The sequence below is a fragment of the Phymastichus coffea genome, unplaced genomic scaffold, assembly GCF_024137745.1.
Source record: "Phymastichus coffea isolate CEN01 unplaced genomic scaffold, Cenicafe_Pcof_1.1 PCOF00084, whole genome shotgun sequence".
In the NCBI taxonomy this organism is placed as follows: Eukaryota; Metazoa; Arthropoda; class Insecta; order Hymenoptera; family Eulophidae; genus Phymastichus; species Phymastichus coffea.
The window spans coordinates 722382-746517 of NW_026706895.1; the positions used below are offsets into that span (position 1 = coordinate 722382).

The 24136-nt window shown below is 51.9% G+C and overlaps 2 protein-coding genes across 3 annotated transcripts in view; one reads left to right on the top strand and one right to left on the bottom strand.

The window, feature by feature from the left end:
- Positions 1-1413: 1413 nt before the first annotated feature.
- Positions 1414-4783, bottom strand: LOC131668837 (poly(ADP-ribose) glycohydrolase-like). The gene is made up of 11 exons (XM_058943294.1): positions 4633-4783; positions 4425-4555; positions 4148-4308; positions 3952-4068; positions 3714-3878; positions 3384-3637; positions 3212-3312; positions 2986-3145; positions 2603-2921; positions 2298-2529; positions 1414-2223 (listed from the first exon to the last, which is right to left on the bottom strand). Exons 2-11 carry the CDS (start codon positions 4528-4530, stop codon positions 1499-1501), a joined length of 2340 nt encoding a protein of 779 aa, XP_058799277.1. The 5' UTR covers positions 4531-4555; positions 4633-4783; the 3' UTR covers positions 1414-1498.
- Positions 4784-5151: 368 nt separating this feature from the next.
- Positions 5152-24136, top strand: part of LOC131668853 (serine-rich adhesin for platelets) — a 36794-nt gene continuing 17809 nt past the window's right edge. The window contains exons 1-5 of one of the 2 annotated variants that reach the window (XM_058943319.1): positions 5152-5483; positions 11311-11439; positions 20441-22088; positions 22165-22341; positions 22374-22596. In XM_058943319.1, the coding sequence (XP_058799302.1) occupies positions 11341-11439; positions 20441-22088; positions 22165-22341; positions 22374-22596 (2147 nt within the window). In that variant the 5' untranslated portion in view covers positions 5152-5483; positions 11311-11340. Of the gene's footprint in view, positions 5484-11310; positions 11440-19387; positions 19604-20440; positions 22089-22164; positions 22342-22373; positions 22597-24136 lie in introns of those variants that run through there. The other variant, XM_058943320.1, reaches the window with a different exon arrangement.

Consider the following 24136-nt stretch of genomic DNA (forward strand, 5'->3'; position numbering starts at 1 on the left):
GCCGATCGCGATTCGTCCAGCTGCGCAGAAACGCCGGTGGCTTTGAAAAAGTGCGGCGCAGGGCGCAGGCCGAGCGAGGCCCGTCACTGGCAGCGTTTTTCACGTATATCGCTCTCTCGCTCTCTTCCATCGGCTGAAAGGCGGCGTATGCCACGGACCGAGAATCCCCATAGGTGCGCTGCGTCGTTCCGTCATTCTCTCTCTCTCTCTCTCTGTTGCGCGCACACACACACACACACACACACACATACGCGCGCACTCACACAGAGACAGGCATTGAAACTCGCGCGCGAGCAAAGCAAAAGAGAAAACGAGAGGATTGCGACGAGCGAAAAAAGGACGCGGCGAAGAGGATGCAAGGTCGGTTGCGCGACTGAACGTATACAGGATGCCATCTCGGTTACTTCGCCGCGTTTCAAATGCACTTGCGTGGCCTACTTGCGTTATGTTAATACACGTCAATTATAGCCCAGTGTGGTTCATCCGCTGCACATAGGCGTACGCGATCTATTGCTCCAATTGCGGTTCCAGTCGATCATAAACTTGAGTTTACATCGCGAGAGAAAGACTTTCTCGACCGACGTATATAAAGGCAATGCGATCGAAAAGTCGACGGACAAAGAGAGAGATGAGGAAAGACGCATACAGCAGATGCATTTTTACTCGCAGCTGCCCTTTGTCCCCATATATCTGTACGTCTTCTTCTTGCACGCCAATCTAATGACTCTAGTAAGATGTTGGGGCGTTTGATCGGCGCTGCGTGCATCTTTATTTCCGTTGACGAAAAGTTCATGGTACGCGGTCAAGTTGAAGGCGGATAGGTGGCTTCAAACGCTTCGTTATTCGATTTGACTTGGAAAGCTTTCTTCGAATCGAGAGTTGTCTGCTCTCTGGAAGTAAAACAATTCAGTCGGGCAATTTTCGGTATCGCGTGATCTGCGCAAAACAGCGTTTTTACTGCTGCCATAATTATCATGATTTTTCTCGTCAAAGCTTGCCGAAAGATTTAAGCTGTTTTGCCTTTTGATCGTTGGTTGCCTTGCGCATTGAAAAAGAGCATGCATACACAGGCGCGCGCACGAATAAACCGAAAACGGGCAATAGGCTTTGACCAGAGTTTTATTTGATTTAATTTGAAAAGGTCGAGGGCTTTCCTTTTGACGCTACAATTAGCGATTTGAACGAGCAGACTGAAGGCGTCTACTTTGTATGTGATTTTAAGCGAGATCGACTGTTGATGAACTTTTTGATGACACGGCGTTAATTTTTCTTTGCTGACTTTCAGATAATACCGGGCTTTGATGTCGCTAATTGTTATTTTTCTGTAATCGACGCGAGAGCACGTATTCATCAATTGCGCAGCTAAATCCATTGTGACGACATATTTTGTTTGTGAAAACAAACCTTTTTATTTATTCCATTTTTTCAAAATATATACAATTTCCTTAAGTACTTTTTACAATATTTTTAAAAGATTAATCGAAAAAAGCTGTGCCCATCAGGGATCTTTCTTTTTAAAAAAGTCTGATATTTTCGTCTGAGATACTTTTTTCGGCGTAGGTTTTGGCCAATTCTCTGACGTTTTTATTGATTCGCGCTTTGAAATTAATTCTTCCTTCTTTTCAATTTTCACGTCTACTTCCATTGAAACATCAGCCGACGGTAAATTTTTTGTTTTTTCATTCTGAGATGCTTCCAGCAACAGTTGGTCAAAAGCATCAAGTCCAGACATCTTTTTTTTAGGCGAAGTTTCCATTTCTTCTTCTCCGAAAATTTCTGCAAAAGTTTGTTTCTTCTTCTTTATTAAATTTCCTTTGCTAGTGGGCTCAATTTTATTATCATCATCATTTTGTCGAATTTCTTTATATGTGTCTTGCATTCTAACGTCTTCTTTACCTGTACTCTGTACTTCAAATTCGTCCAACTCAACTACATTTGCAGAATTGTCTTCAACTTCTTCCAGCCATTTTTCGATTTTATGTTCGAGTTGATCTTCTTTGAGTTTTGCCAAAGAAGCATGCTTCTTAAAATCAAAGTTAAATCGTTGTTTCTCTTGAGAAGTTTGACTACTTTCATCGTTGCTATCCGACTTTTTCATGGGACTTTTGCTAAAGTAATGCGTCATAGGTTTAATCTTGCTGCGGTTATATAAAAAACGGTAAAAATCCGATCGTTTTTCTGGTGCTGTTTCTTGATACTCCGAAATCATCACAAACAATCGACCTAAAGAATGCAATATTCATTATTTATACAGTTTATTTATAATTAATTTTTTTCAAAGGCATTTGTAGAAGTACCTATATCAACGTCCTGTTTAACGAGGTGCCAATACATTTCCGCGACGCTATCTTTTAAATTAGAGTCCCCAAACGTAAAATATACCATTGATCGACCAGCCACAGCTGCAGCCATCAATTGGAGTAAAACCTTTAATTGAGGATTTCCACGGAATGCACCACAACCCCAATTGCCAGTCGCCACAGCCGGCAAATCATTCGATGCTACTTCCGATGTGAATCCCACGTACGCCTTCAAATTAGCAGTAAATCGTTATTTTACGTTGAAAGATATCTTGACAAAAATTAAAGCTATTAAGCATTACCTTGTTTAGCTCACGTATTACGTTACCCATGTTAAACTGTATACTTGGTTGTTTGAAATACAACGCGTCTATCGCCACAATACAGGTTTTCATCCTGCCGCTACCATCTCGTGGCGTTTCATCGATAAAATCTCCTACCCACTTAAAGCTGTTACTATATCCTTCATACCGACTATATCTCTCTACACCATTTATAATGAGTGCTTCGGTATCGTCTAAAGCTTCAGTCACTAACATCGTAACCATTAATTCTGGACAGATAACAAATCGAATTTCCTCTTGAACGCATCCGTAATTCAATACTCCACCGCCTACATACCTGTTGAACAGAATATTGAGTATTATAATGCTTACTAAATTTCGTGCTTTTAATTACTTCTTACTTATTAGCAAAATCAACTTGTAGAAGACCAGCTCCTTGCGATTCGATAGTGCCTTTGCTCGTAATGTGCAGCGATGATAACTTTACTTGCTGCTTATCCCACCGTGGACAATTCTTTTTAGGTACATACCGTCTCTGTATCGTTATCGTACCTTCAGGTGCTATATCATGAAATAATGTTATTTTAGATAACAAAATAATTGAAGATAATTTTTACTTTTACCTACCTTTTGAAGTTACTCTACGAAAATAATGAAACAAACATTTCAATTTTTCCATTACCGACTGATGCCTAGTTTTCTTATCTTCTCGAAACGAAGAAAATAATCTGAAATAATACATTTGTTAGTATTCGGTAGTCTCACAAATTTTAAGAGTATTGAAATAAGTAGCAAGTACTTGTTAAAATTGATGTAAGGGTACGATCCATATTCAGACTGTGGATTTGTTGAATTACGACGTGGAAATGTACAAAAAAATGCATTGGCAAGTAAACTAGCTACTTGTAGTTGACTTAAACTAATTGATTTGTTCGTATGCCGTTTCAATAACGGAAGAGGAGCAGTAATTAAATCAGGAAGCTGAAGAGCAAGTTGAACTATTCTTGGAACTAATGTACCCAAGCACATACTCATTTCCTCCTCATCAATATACTAAAATAACAAAAATTATATTTTAAGAAAGGGTTAAATATTTCAGTTATTACATAAGCTAAATAAAAATATTCACTTTATTAAAGAAATTATGAAGAGCTGTAAAGTCCCATCGATCAGCATACTTATGGTTGTACGATAAAATAGCTGCTTCCAGTTGTTGGCTAGATAAAAAACTTTGTAATAAAGCTTCTTGAATAACTTCCCATCGACGTCTGAATCCATTTGAAGTTTCTTTTTCCTATGGAAAATGAAGACCAATACAATTTTCATCCAACATTGATCATTTTTAATTTGGTACAGTTGTTACTTACTGGTTCCAATGGATAAAGACTATGAACTGAATGTGGCATTCGTACAAAATTTTGGTTCCACTTATCAGCTGGTTGAGTAACAAAAGGCTTAGGTGGTCCTCGATTGGGAAGTGGTATCTAACAAAATTGTAAAATTTTTCAGTGTTAGCCATACGTGTATTTGATGGGAACTATTGATTAAGTAGTAAATATCTACATCAAAAAGAACTGTATGAGAAGGTGATGGATGAATTGGAGGAAGATGGTGCCAATCATATGGTCCATGGTATCTGTAAATTTCTTCTATGCTAACACCTTTCCATTCTGGATCATCGTTAGTGAAATCTGGTTCAAAGCACCCAGTTGATACAGAGGTTGCTGAAAAAAACATTGACATAACCATCTTTTATTAGTAACTAATCAAAATAAATAATCAATTTATTATAAACAAAATAACAAAAAAGCTTGTATGAAGATATTAAAATTAGTCATACAATCTTCTGAAGTTCCTGCAATGGATGCATTTGTTCCGACTTCTGGTTCAGAAAATAGATCTGGTGATGGTAACTCTTCTTCCAATGATAATTTTAATTCAGACATGTTTAACAAATTCTATCAGTAAGGTCTAGAAAATTTTAAAAACAAAAATAAATTAGCTAAAAAGTATAACCATAAAAATTGTATTCCATTGTAATCACTTACCTTTAAATTAAAAGTAAAATGGTTGTACGCCTAAAAAATATAAAAATTTTGCAAACACCGAGAGTTTCATCGCTTGTGTTGGTCAAATAAAGTACCAAGTCGAAATTTTTGTTATTGTGTAGTCAGGTGATTGTATCACCTGAAAAATACAGAGCGCCAAACACTTGCAAATTCAAACGACGACGTATAGATGGCAGTAGCTTACGAAACTTGCAGTTTGATTTGAGCAAAGAACTTGTAATAAGTTGTGACGTGAAAAAGTAAAACTGTAGTTTACAAAGATATGTTTGTGAAGAAATTATTTTGAAATTTATCGAAAAACAGCTTCGAATCATTATCAATTTGGAATTGTTGCGGTGTAAAAAACAAACCATCAAGGGAAAAAATGCCTCCTGAAGTGAGCGTCTTTCGGCTCCCACTCGCTCTACATTCACGCACGTCGAGGATAGAAGGTGGGTGGGAGATCAGTCTCCCTCCATATTCGCGTCGGTGGAACGTCTCTCTCTTTCTCTCTTGTATACTCGATGCTCCCTAGTGGTTGGTGAAATATATATTCAAATGACAGGTGGTGCGGCTCAACTGTTTGGCCGTGCGTGCGCTCGCGTCAACTGCCCTCGGTGCAGCTTGTAGTCGTCCGTAACCAAGTGTATACAAAGCGCGTTTCCAGTGTTTTGCGAATGTGACTTGTAGTTTGTCGTGCAGGAATCAAGTGTGAATTTGTTTGAAATAAACGTGAATGAAATTAAACGAATATATAAAGTGTGTCATGTTGAAAGGCCGCCGCTAGTGCAGTGCGACCATGAGTCCCCGGGGTTGCATGCTCGACGACGGTCTTGGCTGTATAGAAAAAGGTACGTTAAGCGGAATGCGAGTAGCCAAGAGGAATGCTAAGTGCGTCTGAGTAAGTGTGCGAGAAAGAGAGCGAGAGAGAGAGAGAGAGAGAGAGAGAACGAGTGATACGCAGACCACATAGTGACCGAACCTCCTTTTCGGCAGGATTTCTGTCTCTTTCTCGCAAATGTGATTGCGACTCTATAACGTTACTTAATGACTGCTTGATTTTGATTTGTTTGATCGTCTTACCACTGACAAGCATGAGTGAGGTCTCTTTTATATGTATGACAACTGTTCGAAGGCCCAAGTAGCCACGAGAACAGCTGATTCGTAACAGCGAGAATGAAATGGATGAATGCCGGAAGAAATGTTGACCGTGTAGTTATTGATTGGTAGCGATAAGGGTGGGTATATACCACGTGAATCGATTGGCATACCGAAGCCAATGTTTTCCTAGAGCATTCGTGTTCTATATCATCTTGTTTTCTCTTGAAACATATAATCTTAACGACAAAAGTATACTTGTTGGTGTCGTGTATTTTCATATATAGAAGTGACAAGTAACAGGGCTGTCGGAAAAAATTTTCTCAGCTGAATCGCGAATGTTCGCGAGCGGCATGAAAATTTTCTCATTTGTTTCTTCATTGTGCTGTCCTGAAGTTGAATTTTGATTATCAAGTACATTCATTGTTGCAATGACTTTGCATGCACGTTTGAAGGTAACATTGTCTTGCTAAAGCTTATCAAAGATTTCTTGTCGATTCCGTGACGAAACATTATTCGCGCAGATGTGCCATCGACCGCGTAATTGTTAAAGTCTAATAACAAGGAAAAGCTAAAAGAAGCGAAAGAAAAAAACAGGCTTTTGTTTCCATAAGCCATTGGCGAGAGGGTGCAGGAATTCGAAAAGCTCGACTTCGCTCATTTTCAAAAATCCTGTCTCGTGCCCAGTGAGGCCAACACATCCACGACACTGTAGATGTCGCGATTTCGACGACAAGCATTAGCAGCATCGGCGGGAAAATATGTAAGCCAGTGGAGTGAGCATATTGATCGCGGCCACACGGCATCTTCGCGCTCTGACAGCAGCGACACGTCGTGTCGCTGCGTGGACCGCTCCGCGCTCTCTGCATGCGCGCCCGAAGCAAATGGCCACTTGACTCTCCTACGCGCATTCGCCGCCCATGCCTATCCTCTTTGTTCTCGATTCCGACCGTGGCCGCGACTGGCTTACGATCCGCGCAGTCTTTACGTTGTCAGCTACGAGCGCGCTTGATGGATGGCCAGTAGAGTACCGAGCGAGTCATTTTCATTCTTCGAGCGCGAACAATTTCGTTTGCGAGACCGCCTGTGTGACCGTTACTTTTACACAAAACAACGAATAAAGCGCCCAGGCGCTTCCATTTCCATGCAAATGAAAAAGGCAAGTACGAGGCGGCGGTCGGCTTGGAAGGAAGGTCAAATGGCTCTTCTTGCGACAATGACAATTTTGAAAAGTGAGGTCCGCAAGACCATCTCGAAATGGTTTCTTTCTGGCGAGAAAACAGAGAGTTCTCTGAGCAAACTGTCCAGAGCAGCGAGCGAGGGCCTCGATCCTTTTGATTTTTTTCCCCACTGCTTGTCGACCGACCACTGATTACGCGCAGCCTTGAAAGCTGCCGACGTCGCAAAAACCCGTAACAGCAGCAGCGCATTTTCGGAACTCATCTCGCTCGCGAGAGAGCCCAGCCGAGCGGAAAAGGCTACGATTTGTACGGATGTTTGCAGTTTGCAAGGGAGCCGAGCGTCAACGGCCCACAACCGTCGGCGGCGGCGGCGGCGGAGGCAGCGTCGTCGGCATCGCCAGCAGCGGCGGCGACGACAGCAGCAGCAACGGCAGCAGCAGGAAGACGAAGAGGCAGCGGCGCGGATTTTGGTTTTTGTGAGTAGGCGGTGGTTGGGAAATGGGTCGCGAGCGGAAAACCGCTTTCGGCATCGCAGACGCGCGAGTCGCTTTCCACCTGGCTATTGTTGTTGCAGCTCTTCTCCGGTGCCGATCTCTCTCGTGCTCACGTACACGGCTGCCGGATGATCGATCGCGCTCCTCTTTCTCTCCTGGTGCTGGCCTCCTCTCTGCGATTCTGTTCTCTTCGCTTTTGTATCTGATACGCCACGTAATGTGTTCTCGTGAATGGGGAAAGGTGATGGTTTCACTGAGCTCTCGTGAGCGTGCTTCGAAGCGACGAATCGTGAGCTAACGAGGATGAAAGAGGCTCGCCAATTATAAGTCAAACGGAATAAGCCCGCGTGTATGTATAATTAGCCTCCATATTCCCCCGTGCGCGCACGAGGAGAAAGTTATATTCGCAATTTCCTAAAATTACCTATAGAGCTCGTGCAAAGGCAGCGAGACTGCTCATCCATTATACTGATAGCGGCCCTCGGCTGATTTTTACCCGCGGCGCGGGCGCTGGCGAACGACTTGAATTGCGCGCGCATAGCCAAACGAAAATTCGTTTGGTTGTGCGCGCTCTCCAGCTGCAGTGTAACCGCACTGCGTTGGGGAAAACAGTCCAATCTTTCGCAAATTGCCGACTGGCGCGACCGCGAAAGATTGCATCGCGCGAAAATGGAACGTCGATCGGGTTTTCCTTCGCTGCGTTCGTGCCTTCCCAATTCAATGGTTCCCTTGTGCTCGTCGTACGTTGTTCGCTCGCGATGATAAGCTTGCGCGCCGCTCGATTCTCGTGCCAATGCTTAGGATTCAGCGTCGCGCGTCTTGTCGGCATTGGCGCGCGCGCGCGACTCCTTTTTCGGCCGGCACGCAACCGATCGGACACGGACAATTAATGCCGACCGACCGCGCGGAGAAGGCGCGACGCAAGTCCGTCGCCGCGGGATTGGGGCAAGAGCGCGCCGAGCGCCAAGCGAGACGACCGTAGCGGCGCGGCGTGCTTCCATCTCGAGGTTTCCCCTCGTAGGCGCGCTGCGTATTATCGTAGCTTTTGTGCGCGCGCTCTCTCGCGAGCACGAGAGAGGAGAGCGCGGTGCACGGCACGTCACTCGATACGCGACTCGACGCGCACGGAGCCTGCCTCCGTAACGCGCGCGCTAATACGTGTCGGCCGTGTGGCGCTGGCATGAAAGTCAAATGCCTCGCGAGCGAGCGCGCACCTCGCAGTGAGAAAGTCCTTGAGGCGAGCGACTCGGCGGCGCTCGACTTGACTTTTCACGAGCGCGCTCGGCTCTGCTCTGCTTGTCGGCGTCGCCGCGCACTCGGGAGGATGTCCTTTTGCCAAGGGACCGGCCCAGTGCTCGCCGACGGATGCACGCACGCGCCGCAGTCTCGGATCACCTTTGTCCGCTGTGCCGAGGGAGAACCGACGCGTGACCAACAACGCAACGGGAAAGCTTCCGGTGTTGCGCGCGAAAAGCTCGCGACGATCGTCCGTCGTTTAATTTTCGCGCGTCCCCCAGTCGATTGATTCGTTGGCCGACACGCGCATACAGCGTCACGCGTCGCAATCGTAAACAATCGATTTTCGTCCGTGCCTTTTCTATCGTTCGGCGCTCGGGCTCGTTGCAACACCGTCGTCGGCGATCATTGCTCTTTGCTCGATTCAATGCGATTGCGCGTTACTTTTGATTTGAAAGCAGAACATTTTAGAATCAACTTTCAAAGGCAAACGTCGCGTTACTTCGTCAATAGGTGATTCAATTTATACGGCCCATAATGTGCAGTTGTTCGGAGTATGTCCTTGACTCATAAATCTTTATAAAATCCATATTTATTCACTTTTTACGTATGCAGCATGCATAATAAACGGTATCTGATTTTTCTACGGGCCAATCGAACGTTATGAAAGCTTCGAAGGGATAAAATAAACACTCGATGCTAATAATATGCTCACATTTTCTAGAAAATTATTGAAATATAATTTTTCGTTTTGCACCTACGGTGTACTCAAAAATAAAAAAATATTAAACCCGTTAACTGGATTGATTGCGCTTGATTTGTCGAACCTATGTGTTGGAACTCGTGCGAGTGTCACGTGCGAACGAGCCATGTCGAACATCGTTAATTCGAAACATCAGCACTTTGTAGCGACAATGAAAGTCCTAGATAGGCGTAACGAATTCGAGCCAAAAACTCGCGAAACCAGCAGTGTACCGAGTTGTAGCGTCGGCTTCGGCTTCGCGAGGCAGCGGGGGGACAAGTGGTTAGCTTTCGAGAGAGTAGTGAGAATGAAAAGCCTGCGGAACCGCGAGCACCGCTCTGTGTATTTTGCCTGTTGCGTGTGTTCCGTTGCGTAAGAAAAATTGCACCTTGCCCCGGTGGCAACGCGCGGCGTCTGCTCTGCTGGCGGAGTGCTCCGTAGTACTCGCGGCCCGTGAAATTTAGATGGACGAGCCCCGATAACGTCCGGTCTGCTTCGATGTATCTTTCGGAGCGGAAGTTAGCGGAAAAACGGCACCGGCGCGAGTAGGCGACTTATTTTCTCTTCGACCGAACGCGCGAAAGTCGGCAATTGCCGTCGAGGCAAGAGCAAACAATCGCTTGGAAAATAAATCAGCGAGCGAGCGCGGCAGCGAGGCGTACGTGGCATTCAGCGCAGCTATCGCTCGTTTTCCATCTGACGCCTATCGTGCTGCCTCCGGTTTGACTGATCACGCTCGTTCTACGTTACGAGCTTCGCGAAAAGAGCGCCGCGTTCCGCGCGTGTACGAGCTCAGCCGGGTCCTCCGATAGGCATAATCAAGGCGAGCGAGCCCGCCTGCATCGGATAGGCGCGAGGCCGTCGGAATGCCGTATTCGCTAAACTGCTGCTGCACAATGCGCATCCGTCGTCGCGATGCTCACCGGACGAACGTCAGAGATTTCGTCGGCCGCGGCGCATCGTGCGCCACAGAAGGATCTTCTTCGAGAGTACGCCTGCCGGCGCAGCGCCGACTTTTGCGCTGCCGTGGCTCCCATTTTCGTTGCAGACGACTCTAATCTGCCCCACCTCGCGGAGATTCATCGTGGGAGTCGTTAGCTCTTTCTTTTTGACGTTTCGCGGTGCACCGATGAGCCGATTGCTTTGGAAAAGCGCCCAGGTGCATTTGCATACAATCGGTGCCTTGTTTTTGCGCGCGACGCGCTTCGTCGCTTTTAAAATCGTTGCCGATCAATCGCATCGTCGTGAGAGCGCGCGGCTCGTACGCCGGAGCCCCATTAAGGCAACGATATATTTACGACGACAAATCTGAGGACAGGCTTTTAATTGCAGCGGATCCGCTCCGTCGAAGACGCAGGCGAAAGCCCGGCTGGCGGGGGAGCAAGGCCAAGCTTTCTATAGCCGAGCCGTGACCGCACAACCGCGCCATGAGAAACAACAGCACAACTACTAATTCAATTTTCAGCTTGATAACCGCTCGTGCACACAACCTGTCGCTGTGGTTCTCGCAGCTCCTCCCCTGTCACTCTCGGTACACGCGCACACAACCTAACCCTAACGCAAGGGTGATCGGACTCGCATGCTTTCACCTTGCGGCTGTCCCGCTTGATTGTAGTTGTCGTTTGGCTGCTTATGGTCGGAAGAAAAGGTTCTTGATCGACGTCTCCATTGCAGAATAACGCGATTCGCAAGGCTGGCGCAGCCGCGCTGAGAAAACCGCAGCGACGATACAGTTCGTTTTCGCGATACGCTGCTCTTGCAGTTCGTTCTCGAGGGCGAGAACGAACTGCCCGTACAAGCTTGAAGAACAATGGGCAATGCGCCCGCGGTTTTCTCAGCAGACGCAGCTCGTGGACAAGCGCATCAGCGGTTCTAGCGACGTACTGTGCCGCGCGTGTAACAATGCAATCTGATGTGTGATCGGCAGGTTGTGCTCGGGTGAGAACGTCAGATCTATATGGGGCAATGCGTATCTCGTAAGGCGGGCGCCGTCATCGCAGCATCCGGCTACTCGCCATCTTACCGCATCATGGAAAAGAAGCCCTCCAAGAAGCAGGTGAGTGCCTCTGTTTTTCTTTGGCGACCCTCTTACCGAACGGCGATGTCATCGTTGGTGCCCGATTCTAAGCTTTCGCGGACGCACCTCTACCCGCGAACGAACGATTTGAACGGCACGAACCCTGGGTGGCGGATTTCAGAAGCACGACCACGAGCGAGCGAGTCCCTGTGGTTCGTCACGCGGATAGTCACGGGACGCTCGGCGGCTCCCGACGCGACTGTGCTCCCTCGAGTCTCCCGTCGAGCGTCGATTACGGCGCGTCGGAAATGCCGACAGCCGATAGGAGAAGTTTGCCGATAGTTTCGCCGAACGCCAATCTCCGTTCTCATTGCATTCGTCGGCGAAGAAGGAGAGCTCGTCCGCGCGCGGCAAAAAGCGCGCCGGCTAATAAGCCATTACGGGTCGCTAAGCGAGAGATCGACGCTGCAGGAAAAAGACGCGGCAAGGCGGCGGCGTCGTCTCTGGCATTTCCTCCTGTTTTGCGGCAATTACCAGTAGCACGGATCGTTAACCCGCGAGCGCGCCGACGGGATGCCGGGGCGGTCGCTCGCCAGCCTTCCCGATGACTCACGGACGGATCGCGCGCTCCGGCGAAAGGCGCGCCGCGCCGAAGGGACGCGAAAGTCGCGCGCGCCAGAGTACCTGCTCGACCGGACTCGGCCGTCGCCGCTCGTGAAACATTCGTCGCGCTCGCCGGCCGGAATGTGCCCGCGGACAAGCGCGGCAGTGTCGACGAGCGTCCGGCGCGTGTCGCGCGCGTCGGCAGCAGCCCATCGAGAAAAGCCCTTTGCCGCAGGGGAAGAACGTCGTCGTCGAAGAACGCGCGTGCGGCGAGCAGCGAAACGCGCGCACGCGCGGGAATTCGACTTTCACTCCTACGCGACGTGGCTTGCCACCGATTCTCGCTCTGCGCCTTTCCAGCTCTCGGTCACGAGCGAATTCGTTTGCGCGGAGGCGGCCGGCCGGCCGGCCCATTCGACAGCCAGCAGAGAACCAGAGAGATAAGGCTTGATTTACGAGGATAGCAGCGGGCCAAGCGAGCCGCGCTCTCGTACGTACGCTCGACGGATGCTGCCGTTTCTCCTTCGTGGCCCCGCTAGTCGGCCCGCTAGTCGGCCCGCTAATTACCGGGGGCCATTGTCGGAGGAGCTATCGCTTCGCGGATTCTCGCGCGCTTCCGGCACGCGCCGCGCTCCACCGTCGATCGACGCTCGCGGAGGGAAGCGGAGGAAGCGGCGCCGGCCGGCGGAAGGTCGAAAGCAGGCCGGGCGGCGCGCGCCGCTCGTCTCGCGGCGGTCGGCCTGGAATGCGTCGCGCGCACCGAGATGCAAGGCGGTAGGAGGCAGAAGGAGGCGGCATCCTCGGCGCGTGACCCGCTTCTCCCTTCCCCCGGGCGCGCTTCGGTCTTCGATTGTTTTTCTCGATGAACCGCCGCGATAGCGTTTCTCTTCCGAGCGCGTACGGGCACAGCTTGCCGCGGCGCTTCTGTATCGCGCCGTATCGCGACGACGCTGGAATCGAAATCGGCCGTTCGGATCGAAAGCCGCTTCCTCGGCTTCGCGCGAGCGCGAGATTTCTGGCCGACTGGCACGCATCGGCGCGCAACCACGAGCATCGGGCCCTCACCGTTACGATAAACAGCCTATCTCTCTCGCGGCTTATTACCGCCACGACGAGCGGTAAAGCGCCCGCGCGCAGCTCGTCGCCCCGTTCGCGCTTTCCTCTTCGTGCGGTTCGTTTTCGCGGGGAGCGCGACCTCTATAACAAGATTGTTGTATATGGTTTTTCGCGACTGGCCGGCCATTTCGCAAGTAAACTAACGGCTGCCGTAAAACCGCGGGCCGTCGAGCTGACTTTCTTGGCCAGCCACGTAACTGCAATTAACGCGAAACAAAGATGAAATTGCGACGTTCGCGTGGAAGAGATTAGATCGACGAGTCGCATAAGAAAAGCAAATTTCGGCGGACGCCGCTGTGACGAATACCTCGTCTTGGATGACGGCTTCTCGATACCGCAATCGATAAAAGGGAATCGACTTCCAATGCACGAATGCGTAATTGCGTACGAAAAGGCACGGGCGAGCGTAGTAATTCACTTACTGGCAGTGAATGCCCCGTAGCCGCGCACGTCCGCCAATTTGGCGGAGAGAGCGGGCTGGCGGGATCGGAATTCGAACGGGAGAGAAAGAAACGAAGTCCGGGGCGTGAAATTGACTGCTGCAGGGTCATGGCTACAAGGTGATAGATATTCGTTCGCACGATCGGCGCACAATGGCCCTAAATGACGCGCTTTTTTCCACCTCCTCGCGCGAGCACATAAGCTAACGGGCTACGCGCGCCGCGCGGTGCAGCTCGAATCGGCCCGCCGCCATAGCGAGAGATCAGCTGCGGGAGGTCGCGCGCGCGACGCGCGCGAATAACGGGACGCCGCCGGCCGCTCAATTTACCGGCTCTTTTACTTCGGTTTTTTGCGCTAACGTGCGTTACGCGCGCTTCACTCCAATCTGTCGCTTGTTCACACGGAAACATCGATCGCCATCCAACTCGTCGATCGGTCCGAGCGCCAGGCGACTTAGTTATCTCCAGTCGCATTGCTAGTACGCGAGACGGCCAATCTGCAGCTGGACCATCTCCTCGATTACGCGCGGCAAGTCTGCGAGCGATTTTACAACTCGGGCACGTGAGTTTGCTCGACTGGTTGAGCGCTCGGCCACGCGTACGAGCCAACTTTGATTGCCGCGAGAGACCGATAATTTAGAGTGATTGGAAAAGCTATTTATGTCGCGCGGAAGGCAAGAATTAGCGCCGATCGTTGCCCGCTCTCGCACTCCGTCTCGTCGCTAATCAGAGTGCATTTCAATTATACTTTCCGTCCGAATCGATCAATTTTTCGAACGAGCGCGCATCTTTCTCGGCCGGTGACTCCGTAAATTACCGCCGCGTCATTCTTTATTAGCACATACCCGCGGCACGCGCAAACACGCACACGTATCATCTTTCGACGCGCTCGCGCTCGCAAGACAAGTCCGCTTGTCTCTGACTTTCTCGCCTTTACAGGGGCACCGTGACGGGCAAATTTCATCCGCGCACATCGTCGCGCGCTCGCGCGTAAATATGACTTAAAAAAGAGGCATGGATTTGTGCCCCGGCGGTTTATAGCCGCCTGATCGACCCGAAGAGGCACGCAGTCCTTTAAACGTTAATGGATATTGTTTTTCGAAATCGCCGCTTGTGATTAGCTTTTGCTCGATCTTTGCCGATTTGCCAGATTAGTTTCCGATTCAATTGTTTTTGGAATCTTTTACAGAACATATTGCACGTCCTAGTGAGCTTTCTAAAAGAATTTCAAATGTCAAAGTAACAAATAATAAAGTATTAAACATTTTTACATTTACGTGATAAAACATAAGAAGAATTTCGTGCCGGAGCTACTTTGAATTAAAAATTTAGATGTAAAATAACAATAAGTGTAAAGCCATGGTAATCTGTAAAAAAGTGAGACTGAGGATTTGAAGGATAAAATGAGATCAGCGATGGCGATGAAATTGAATATCGTTACGTGTTTTCGTCGCAAAACAATTCGCTTGATTTTACTCTCGACAGCTTGTTGCGTGAAACTGTAACCACTCTCGTCTGTGTTCTCGCATAATCGCTTTAGCGGAAATAATGTATTCATCGTGCAAGTTTCGAACAGCGTGACCGATCCGTTAGCCAATGCTCGGGGAGGTCCGGCGATTACGAACGAGTAATGCTGCAATTTTTGCGCCGCAGCGTGCGCGATTCGTCCGAAGGCGCTGAAACGGACGCGCCAGAAGCGTCTCTATCGACCTCGTCATTGGCAGTACGGCGGCCCGAGTAAAAGGTGCACGTAGCACTATGCACGCCGCAGCTCGCGATCGCAGTCGCGCGCTTTCACCCTTTCGGCGAAACGTGCAGTCGTACGAGAGGAGAAAAATGGCGCCGCAACAGCGAGTCGAGATACGCTCGACGACACTGAATCGAAAGTGGGCCTGCTTGGCTAGGCGAGTCCTGTGCGCGCGCCAATCGAGTGACGGCTCTCGTCACTGTCGTCGCCTGCAATAAGCGCGCGCGCTCGTACAGCGTCGAAGCTTCCTGATTCGTTGTGCACGGGTTGTTTTCTTCCAGTAATCACAATTCTCCTCCCAGGACACGGAGATTACCTAACGCGAGCGATTCATATAACGCGTTACAAATACTCCTACGTAGCTCCGTTAGCGGCGGGCAAACAGTAGAAAATCGGTTGCATCACGCTCCGTGCAGCTGCATTTTCCAGATCACTTTACGACGGCCACTTTCGCCTCGCCCTTCGGCAAAAAACTCGCGAATTGTTTTGCGCGTCGACCATCGTGATCGTACCTTCGATCGGGGTGTCGGGCGCGACGTACTCCCCCTCGAAAATCATGCCCGCCTCCGTTATTGCGTCACCTCAAAGCAATTCCTTGACGACCGATCGGGCGAGAGGACCAGCTCGCGGCTCCGTTTGCAGGTGCGTGGAGGCCACGCTTCGACTCGCCTCGGCGACGCAGCTCGATTCTGCACCGGGGCCCTGCAGAGGGGACCGTCGGGACGCACGCCGTCCGATTGCCGATCGATCGTCGCTCGCCTCTGCGATCGCGCGCGCTGCCCGCGGTGAGCAGACCGAGCGCGCGAGGTGTACACCCGCGGCGCTGGCGGCGGCGGCGGCGGCGGCCGTCGACCGCGGATAATGGATGTATGCGCGCGCCCAGCTGATTGCCGGCGCGCGCGCTCGCGGTTCAACGACCTCCTTCGCCCTTGCTCGCCGGCCGCCGAGCAGCGCCTTCTCGCCGCTGGGAGACATTTACATTCTGACGAATCGCAGGGCGCGACGACGCTGCGTTTTTGCCGAGGCCGTCGTTCGCGCGGTTGACCGGAAACTCGGCGAGTCGTTAAACGGGAAGCGGCCCAAGCCTCCGTCCGCCGAGTTGGCGCACAGCCCGTACGCTTTCGCGTCGGACGCCCGCGCGTTTTTTTATCTCTTTTCCGTAGCCGCGGCAAAGTGCCCGCATCCAGCAACGGTGAATCCAGATGTAAAAATCGCCGGCCAAGCGCGACGAGTGATTCGCGTTTGTTTATTAATAGTTTTGTTGCGGAGCTTCGGATCCCGTCGAGCCGGAGCGTCGTTGCGACGAGCGTGGTCCCGCTCGTTCGGCGCGCGCGCGTACTTTCACCCGCGCAAGGAGCGAACGCCGGAAACGATGGCCGCGCGAGAGATATCATTGCGATTCGGTCGAAGCACTCGCGGCCGGACAAAGCCGTTCTCTCGCGCTAGCTGCGCCCCGTCGTCGATTCGACTTGGCGCAGTCTGCGCGCTTCGTTTCTTGCGCCCTCTCTCTTGTTTGCCGTGCGCGCGTGAGAAAGGTGCCGCGCACACGGAATAAGGGCGATTGCTGCGCCTCGCGTTGCCGGCTGCGCGTGGGTCTCTCGCTGGTGTTGCCAGTCGTCGTGAGAAATTCTCCGCGTGCCACCGCGCGCAACGACTCGCTTTCGAACAACTAGCCGATCGTTGAACAGGCGCGCCCGGCAACAAGTATCGACGATCGACTTTAGCGAGGCGCCAGTCACGCGTCTTATCGTTTCGACTCGCGCCCAAAGTGCACCCCCGCGCTCCGCGGCTCGCGCTTCTCGCGAAATCATGCCACCGTTGCGCAACGCTCGATGTAACCGCACGCTCACTCGCCGACGCTCCGCCAATCGAGACGCATCCGAGCTCGCGTAATATCGCAATAAAGAAAGAAAACGATGGGAACAGCCGCCGCGTGCGATTCGCCGTCACGCTGGGCTTGGCTCGCGGAATTCGCTTCCGTTTCGACAGCCAATGCTCGTCTGCATTATCATTCGTGAGGTTGTTTCGCGCGCCGCGTCGCTCCTCTCCTCGCACTTCCTTTGTGTGCTCGCGCGAATTCCCCTTAATTACGAATCAAGCCGCGGGCACGAGGACGGGAAGAAAGATAGAGAGATGAAATAGCCGAGTCGCGCGGGAGAGTTTCCGTTGGGCGTGGCGCAAATTAACAAATGCACAGGCGTTTACACCCTCTGCCCGGAGCTAAGATTCGCGATCTCGAATCGACTGCTAATAACTTGTCCTTCAGTCGCGAATGTCGCTCTTCTACTCTCGGCGTGGCCGTCATTATTTTCGCGAGGGAAAAGGGCAGTCTTTTGATACTCTCACCGAGACGGACAATCTCTCGTTGGCCACCTATAGAGTGCCTCGATGTTTCTATAGACGTAAAAACTGACTTTCGCCATACACATAGATACCTGTATACATATACAGGCCTCGGGCGCCGCTATTGATTCGACATTGAGGATGTAGTGCGATGACTCATGCCTCCTCTCTTTCCCTCTCTCTCTCTCTCATCTTCCTTTTGACGCGCGCAACACGCGCATGCTTCCTATACATTCGCGAACTTTCAGAAAAAACCGTGACATTGATTTTCGCATCTTTCTAATTGTAAAAAAATCATTACCTCGAGACACCGGTTTTATTTTCTTTACAGCCTGCGAATAAATTGCAATAACGCTTCGATGGTCTCTCTCGATTTGACTGCCTCGTAAACCCACTTCATTCTGATTCATTCAGTGGAAACGTTTGCTTTGCAGCAACCGTGTAAATTATGGTGCGCAATGAAAACGACAACTACTTTAGGCTGTAGATGTAAATTCGCATTGTTTACGAGATGATCGACAAATCATAAATTGCCTTTCATGTACGTTTCGTCGGGTTGACGAATGCAAGGAAAGCCAAAATGGCGTTATCGACCCAAAGTAGCGGGCGAAAACAAAGACACACCTTTATCCTCTTTATCCTCGGCGCCGCTCTGCTCCACTTGGCAGTGCGCGCGTACTCTATAAGTCGCACGTCCGCACAGCGCGCAGGCACACGCATATATAGAGCCGGTCTATATCGGTCGCTCGGACCTGGAGAGCTTTCGCGCGCGCGCGCGCGCGCCGCGACCCAGTCTCGAGAGTCTGCCGAGGGCCCAGATTAGCGCGTCTCGCCTTCCCAGTTGCGCTCTTTCGTCGGTTGCCGCTGAGTACGACTCGGCCTGCCGTCGAACCTGGTCGCGCGAGCTTCGACGACGGGATAGCGCGCGTCGCGCGCGTAGGGAGAGAGAAATAAACAAATCAATGGACTGCTACAGCTCGCGCATATTCATAACCGGCTTTACGTAATGCGCCCGCGCACTCCGCTTATCCGCCGTCTATCGAACAGTCTCGCTGAGGCTTTTTATTTCGGATTGTCACCTCGATTAGACGTGTACTCGGCAAAAAAGAGGCGAGATAAGTCTTTCTAGAAAAAGGCGAACGACAATCTCTCCACGATCGTTTTGCAATTTGTTACAGTCCATTCGACGGCGGTCGGAAAAAATAAGACCTAAGGTCGCCTTATTCTCGTAGCGATACATAATCTTTTCGCCTATCGAAGTCTCGTAATCGAGCTTATCGCGGAACTCGATAAGACAGCGAACGTATGAAAGTCCGAAAATGAAAAACAAAGAAAAAAAAATAAAAAAATACGAAAAAAGAGGAAGAAACTTATGGAGCGTGGCGATCGCGCGCAGCAAGAGCAAAGAAGAGAAGGCCGCAAGCTCAGTTCGGTGCGTACGGCACTGGCGGCAACTACCCCTCCGGTGCTCTCGACGCCGGCGCACTGGGGCGGATCAATCGCGTGTCGGATCGCGCTCGCGCGCTGCCCCGACGTCCGCAGCAGTAGCACCGCGATACGTCGCAGAACCCCGGCAAGGCGTACGACCGCCGTCCAGCAAGTGCCTCGACGGTGTTTCCAGCGGGCCGACAACTCTAGTCGACGTCGCCCACCCGCCGTGGGACGTGACAGAGAGAGGACTCGGTAGCGTCCGGATCCGGCATGGCGAGCAGCCGCTGAGAGCGGACCAGAGGGAGACAGAGAGAGAGAGAGAGAGAGAGAGAGAGAGAGAGAGAGAGAGAGAGAGAGAGAGAGAGAGAGAGAGAGAGAGAGAGAGAGAGAGAGAGAGAGAGAGAGAAACAGAGACATGGAAAGGAAGATGGCGAGGCAGAGATTCTTCGAGGAGGACTATCTGCGCTACGGGCTCAGCCACGACGACGACGACGACACCGCGTACGGACGTGGGGCTAGCTTGGTAAGGGTCGCGAGTGCCGGGATAACGGACTCCCGCTCGCGGCAGTGCAGTCGGAGCGAACCTTGGAAATGGAGGCTGCGCGACACGGACCAGTGGGGGATCGTTGCGCGAACTTTCGACACGCGCGTCCGATATTTCCCCGCCGCCGACGAGCACGCACCTGCGTGACTCATACCTCCCGAGAGAGATGTACTAGCCCAGCCTTCGCTGCCCTATGTGCGCAAAGTTCTACGAAGATAAAGGAGCTTTTGCCTCGAAGGTGTGGAAGGCAAATGCAATGAATCGTCCTTGAGTGCCGGCGGCGGCGTCAGCCTCGCGAGGAGAAGGGAACGCAGTCCGACTAACGTTTCGTCATCCATTACTCCTTCGCGTGCGCGCCTTATCAGCGTCGCATTCCGATAGCCGGCGGCTCGTAATTTCGCGGCCGAGAGCTCGCTCGAGCCCGTTTCGCGTCGCGCCGCCAGCCAAATGGTAAGCAGGCCGCTCGTCGAGCGCGTACACGTCGCGCGGCGTTGCCGCGCAATAACGCGACTTCGATGACGGTGCGCCAACGAAAATTAGTTCCGTAACGGTCTGGATCGATGTCGGGGGGTGGGCGGATCGATGGCGAGAGTCGCGAAATTCGTCTACCAGCGCACGTCGACCTTGGCCGCCTCGGCGAGGCGCGTCATCGCGTGTTGGCCGATCGCGAGCGGATCCACGCGCCGCGATCGCGTGATCCAAGGATACAGATGCCCACCGGGTCGGTGCTCCCAGCACGGGGAAGCCACTGCGCGGCGCTCGGCATCAGGCGTCCCCCCGCGAGAGCGAACTAACGACGCGGGGCCTCGATTCCAGGACAAGGGCTCGGCGAAGAGGGGCCAGCCGCACACCCGCGGCACCGCCATATCGTTCGGCTTCCGGCGGCGGGCCGCGGTCTCGGCCATCCCCGTGCCCGTAGCCGCGGGCAACGCCTACCAGGAGGCGGCCCAGCAGCAGCGCTCCAAGTCCGTGGGCCCGGAGCCCGAGTGGCGCCGTCGCCAGCAGGCCGACGACGACTGCTGCGCGCCGGGCTCGCGCCGCCAGCAGTACTCGTCGTCGGGCCGGTCGACGCCGCGCCTGGCGCCGCCGAAGAAGGAGGCCAGCGGGCTGCCGGTGCGCGTGAACCGGTTCGGCTTCCGCAACCAGCAGCAGGCCCGGCTGACCGCCGACAAGGCCCAGGCCCAGGACGCCTTCCACGCCGAGAGCCGCGCGCGGCAGCCCGCGCACGTCGCCGGCCAGGTCAGCCGGTACACGCTGCACTCGGGCAGCCTGCCGCAGCCGCAGCACGCCGTGGTGACCAGCTCGAAGATGGCCAAGACCGCGGCCAACCAGAGCCGCAAGGTCGGCGGCCGGGCGGCCGCCGCCGGCTGCAGCTCCAAGGAGGGCTCCGGCACCGAGGACAGCGGCCTGGGCAGTCAGCACGGCGGCTACTCGGACGACTGCCGCGACGCCCGACCGCAGCGGCCGCGCCGGCTGGGCGTGCTGCTCAGCGGCAAGAGCTTCGACGTGCGCGAGCTCGACGACGAGCGGCGCGTCGTCACCGAGATATCCGTGATCCCGCTGCCGAGGCACTTCGCCGCGGCGCAGCAGCTGAGCCGCGCGAGCCAGAGCGCCGGGCCCCACGGCACGGGCCTGGTGCGCGAGCGCGCCAGCCAGTACCAGCGCGCGATCCTCAGCAAGGACAACCGCTACGCCGACTCGAGCACCTCCATGTCGACCACCTCGTCCGAGGGCTACGACGAGGGCCTGGGCGAGGAGAAGGCCTGCCGGGACAGGGCGCGCTCGGAGAAGCCGCCCGCCGCGGTGGCGGCCCCGGCGGCCCCGGCGGCCCCGTCGGCGGCGCGCCGCGCGCGCTTCGCCGCGGGCAGCTCGGACGAGCAGGACGAGCAGGACGAGCAGTTCGCCGGGCACGGCGGCGAGGCCATGGCCGACGAGTTCTCGCTCGGCTCGGCCGAAGACTTGGAGCGGCGGGCCGGCGCGCTGCCCGCCGTGCCCTGCAACACCGTCACCCAGACCACCGTGCAGCACTTCAAGGCCATCTCGAACGCCGCCAGGTGCGGCGCGCTGCCCAACAGTACGCTGCGCTCGGTGCTGCTCACCATCGAGGACCCGGCTTTCGCGGCCGTGGCCGCGACCACCACCACCCTCATCGACGACGAGACTTCGCCGGTCGACAGTCTCTTCGACAGCCCGACCGCCAGCGTGTCGCAGGCCGAGGCCAAGCTGGTCAAGAGGAAGGGCAGCGGCCCGATGGAGAGCAGCTCGGCCAACACCGTCGACGACGACAGTGCCGACACGCCCACCAACGCCTCCAACTCGCTCAGCTTGTCCGAGGGCAGGGAGTTCTTCGACGACGAGATTGCCGACCAGCCGGGACTGGTTTTCCACGAGACGCTCAGAGAGGCATCTGTCGCCAACACCACCGAGCACAGCCAGACCGTCTTGGAGTCCGCGCCCAAAATCAGTCAGTCCTCGCTCGCCTTTGCTTTCCCACTCGCGCCCGGGAGAAGGCTAAAGCGCCGCCTCGCTTTTTTTTGCAGCCGCTCTGCAGGCTAGAAGCGCGGAGAACAGCCCGCTGCACGGGCGCAAAATGAATCGCGCTGGCAGCGTCAGCACACTGTCTTCCTGCGAGTCACTCGCCTCTGACGATCTCATGATGGACTACGAGCGCAGCGACGCCAGCTCCTTCGGGGACGTCAGTAATCGGTGCGTCGGTTGTACTTGGAGCGATTGTACGGATTGCGACGAGCCACGGCGCAGGCCCTAACGTGCTCTTACCTTTACAGGTCAAACTCGAAATTTCTCATGAAGGATCTCGACGAGGCGACGAGTCTCTTAGAATTGGAAATACAGGGACAAGATGTGATCAGGGATTGGAACTCTTTGCTGACTCGATCGCAGCAATCGCTCACCAATTCGACGAATAACAATGTCAGCCTCGGCCTCAACAATAATCAAAATACTGAGTCAGGGTGGGTATACTTGCTTTTATCCAAGATGAATTTGCGAAAAGACAATTAGATCTTATCACGAGTCGCTCGACTTGCCGGCAGCTCAATTAAAATTGTTTATTCGCAAAAAAATTCAATCAATGTTTTTGTCACAGAGGCACGAATTATGAAGTCATAATTCTGTACAGTCTGTTGACATTGTAGCTTTATATGGCAAAAAAATTTACATGAATTAGCGGCACATTATGCGAACTACAGCTTTTCTTCGAATTTTTCCCTATTCAGCTTTTTTCATTACTACTTCCTCATTATGTTTCGTTTGCTGCATGCTTCTTTTGTGCTATTTCAGTTATTAGTTTCGTTTTTTATAATTATTATGATTATTTTACAAAGTACGCGCTTTAGTGTTTCCAGTCCACTTCGATACGCGTATCATTCAATGTCAGCAAAAAATTATGGAAAACAATCGACGTGTTTTGTGTATTTATTAATATGGAAGATAAAGAATGAAATAATGACAGCCCATGCTGAGTCTTTTCATGGCAAATGTATTTTGTGAAATTGTGGACAATTTTACAAATTAATGATATAACAATCTTGGCTTCAATGAAATTCAACTACAATTGATGTTCTTTTTTTTTAAAAAAAATGCTGACAAATTTTCAATCTCTTTTGGAATCAATGAGATAAGCCGTGAAGTCACATACAAAATCTGTCATTCGACTAGTCAAGATTACTTAAACACAAAACTATTGCTGCATTGAACATAATAATTATTTAGGAAAGCTTGTTAAATGCAAAAGTTTTGTAAATTATTGTATTGAATAATCGTTGAGTAAACTTGGAAGTAATCTTAATTATCGACTCACGATGTAGAGCAGACCGTAGGTAAAAAGGTAATAACTACTACTTCGACTACCGCTGGTATACGGTTCGTACCTTTCACTTGATGGCAGCACGGTCGGCGGAATAAAAGAAATTGATTCATACACCTACAATTGTGTAGTTTCACGAGCGTGTCCGTGATAAAATTGCACATTTAAAAAAGTATGTACTTTATATGTATATATGAAATTTCAAATGATTTTCATGTCAATCTAAAAAGATAATTTATTGATAAACGCTTCTACATTGCCGCTCGAGTTTGAAATTCAACAAAAATTTAAGTTTTGAAAGTGCGCGGTTTGAGTTGAGCAAAACGTCTTTATGTATCGTCAACCCTGGTATACGTACGTACGCACGTAAGCGGTCTCCCCGTGCTTGCAAATCGCGTAACTCATTGGACAGAAGAAAGCCGACGATCGCACGCGTACACTTACGTAGGAGGAAAGGGAAGTCGAGTAGGAAGCCTCGCGTGACGCTTCGGTTTATATGTTGCTTAATGGTAACACTAGGCCATCGATTGCTGCTAGTCAACGAACTCGGCGCCAAGTCGAAACTTGGAATCGCCGCGAAGAGCGCAGGTAAAATCGCGATTCGCCGAGCAGCGGTTCGAGAATTGGGCATTTGGCCGCTGCGAGGACGACGCTGCGCCAGCAACGAAGCCAAATCCAAGCGAGAT

Bases quoted from the DNA above. Each gene is read 5' to 3' on its own strand.
- LOC131668837 (XM_058943294.1), bottom strand. From the start codon at position 4,530: ATGTCTGAATTAAAATTATCATTGGAAGAAGAGTTACCATCACCAGAT. The intron at 2,922-2,985 runs GTAAGAAGTAAT...TCTGTTCAACAG, and splicing joins CAAGTTGATTTTGCTAATAA to GTATGTAGGCGGTGGAGTAT. The intron at 2,530-2,602 runs GTAATGCTTAAT...GCTAATTTGAAG, and splicing joins TAATACGTGAGCTAAACAAG to GCGTACGTGGGATTCACATC.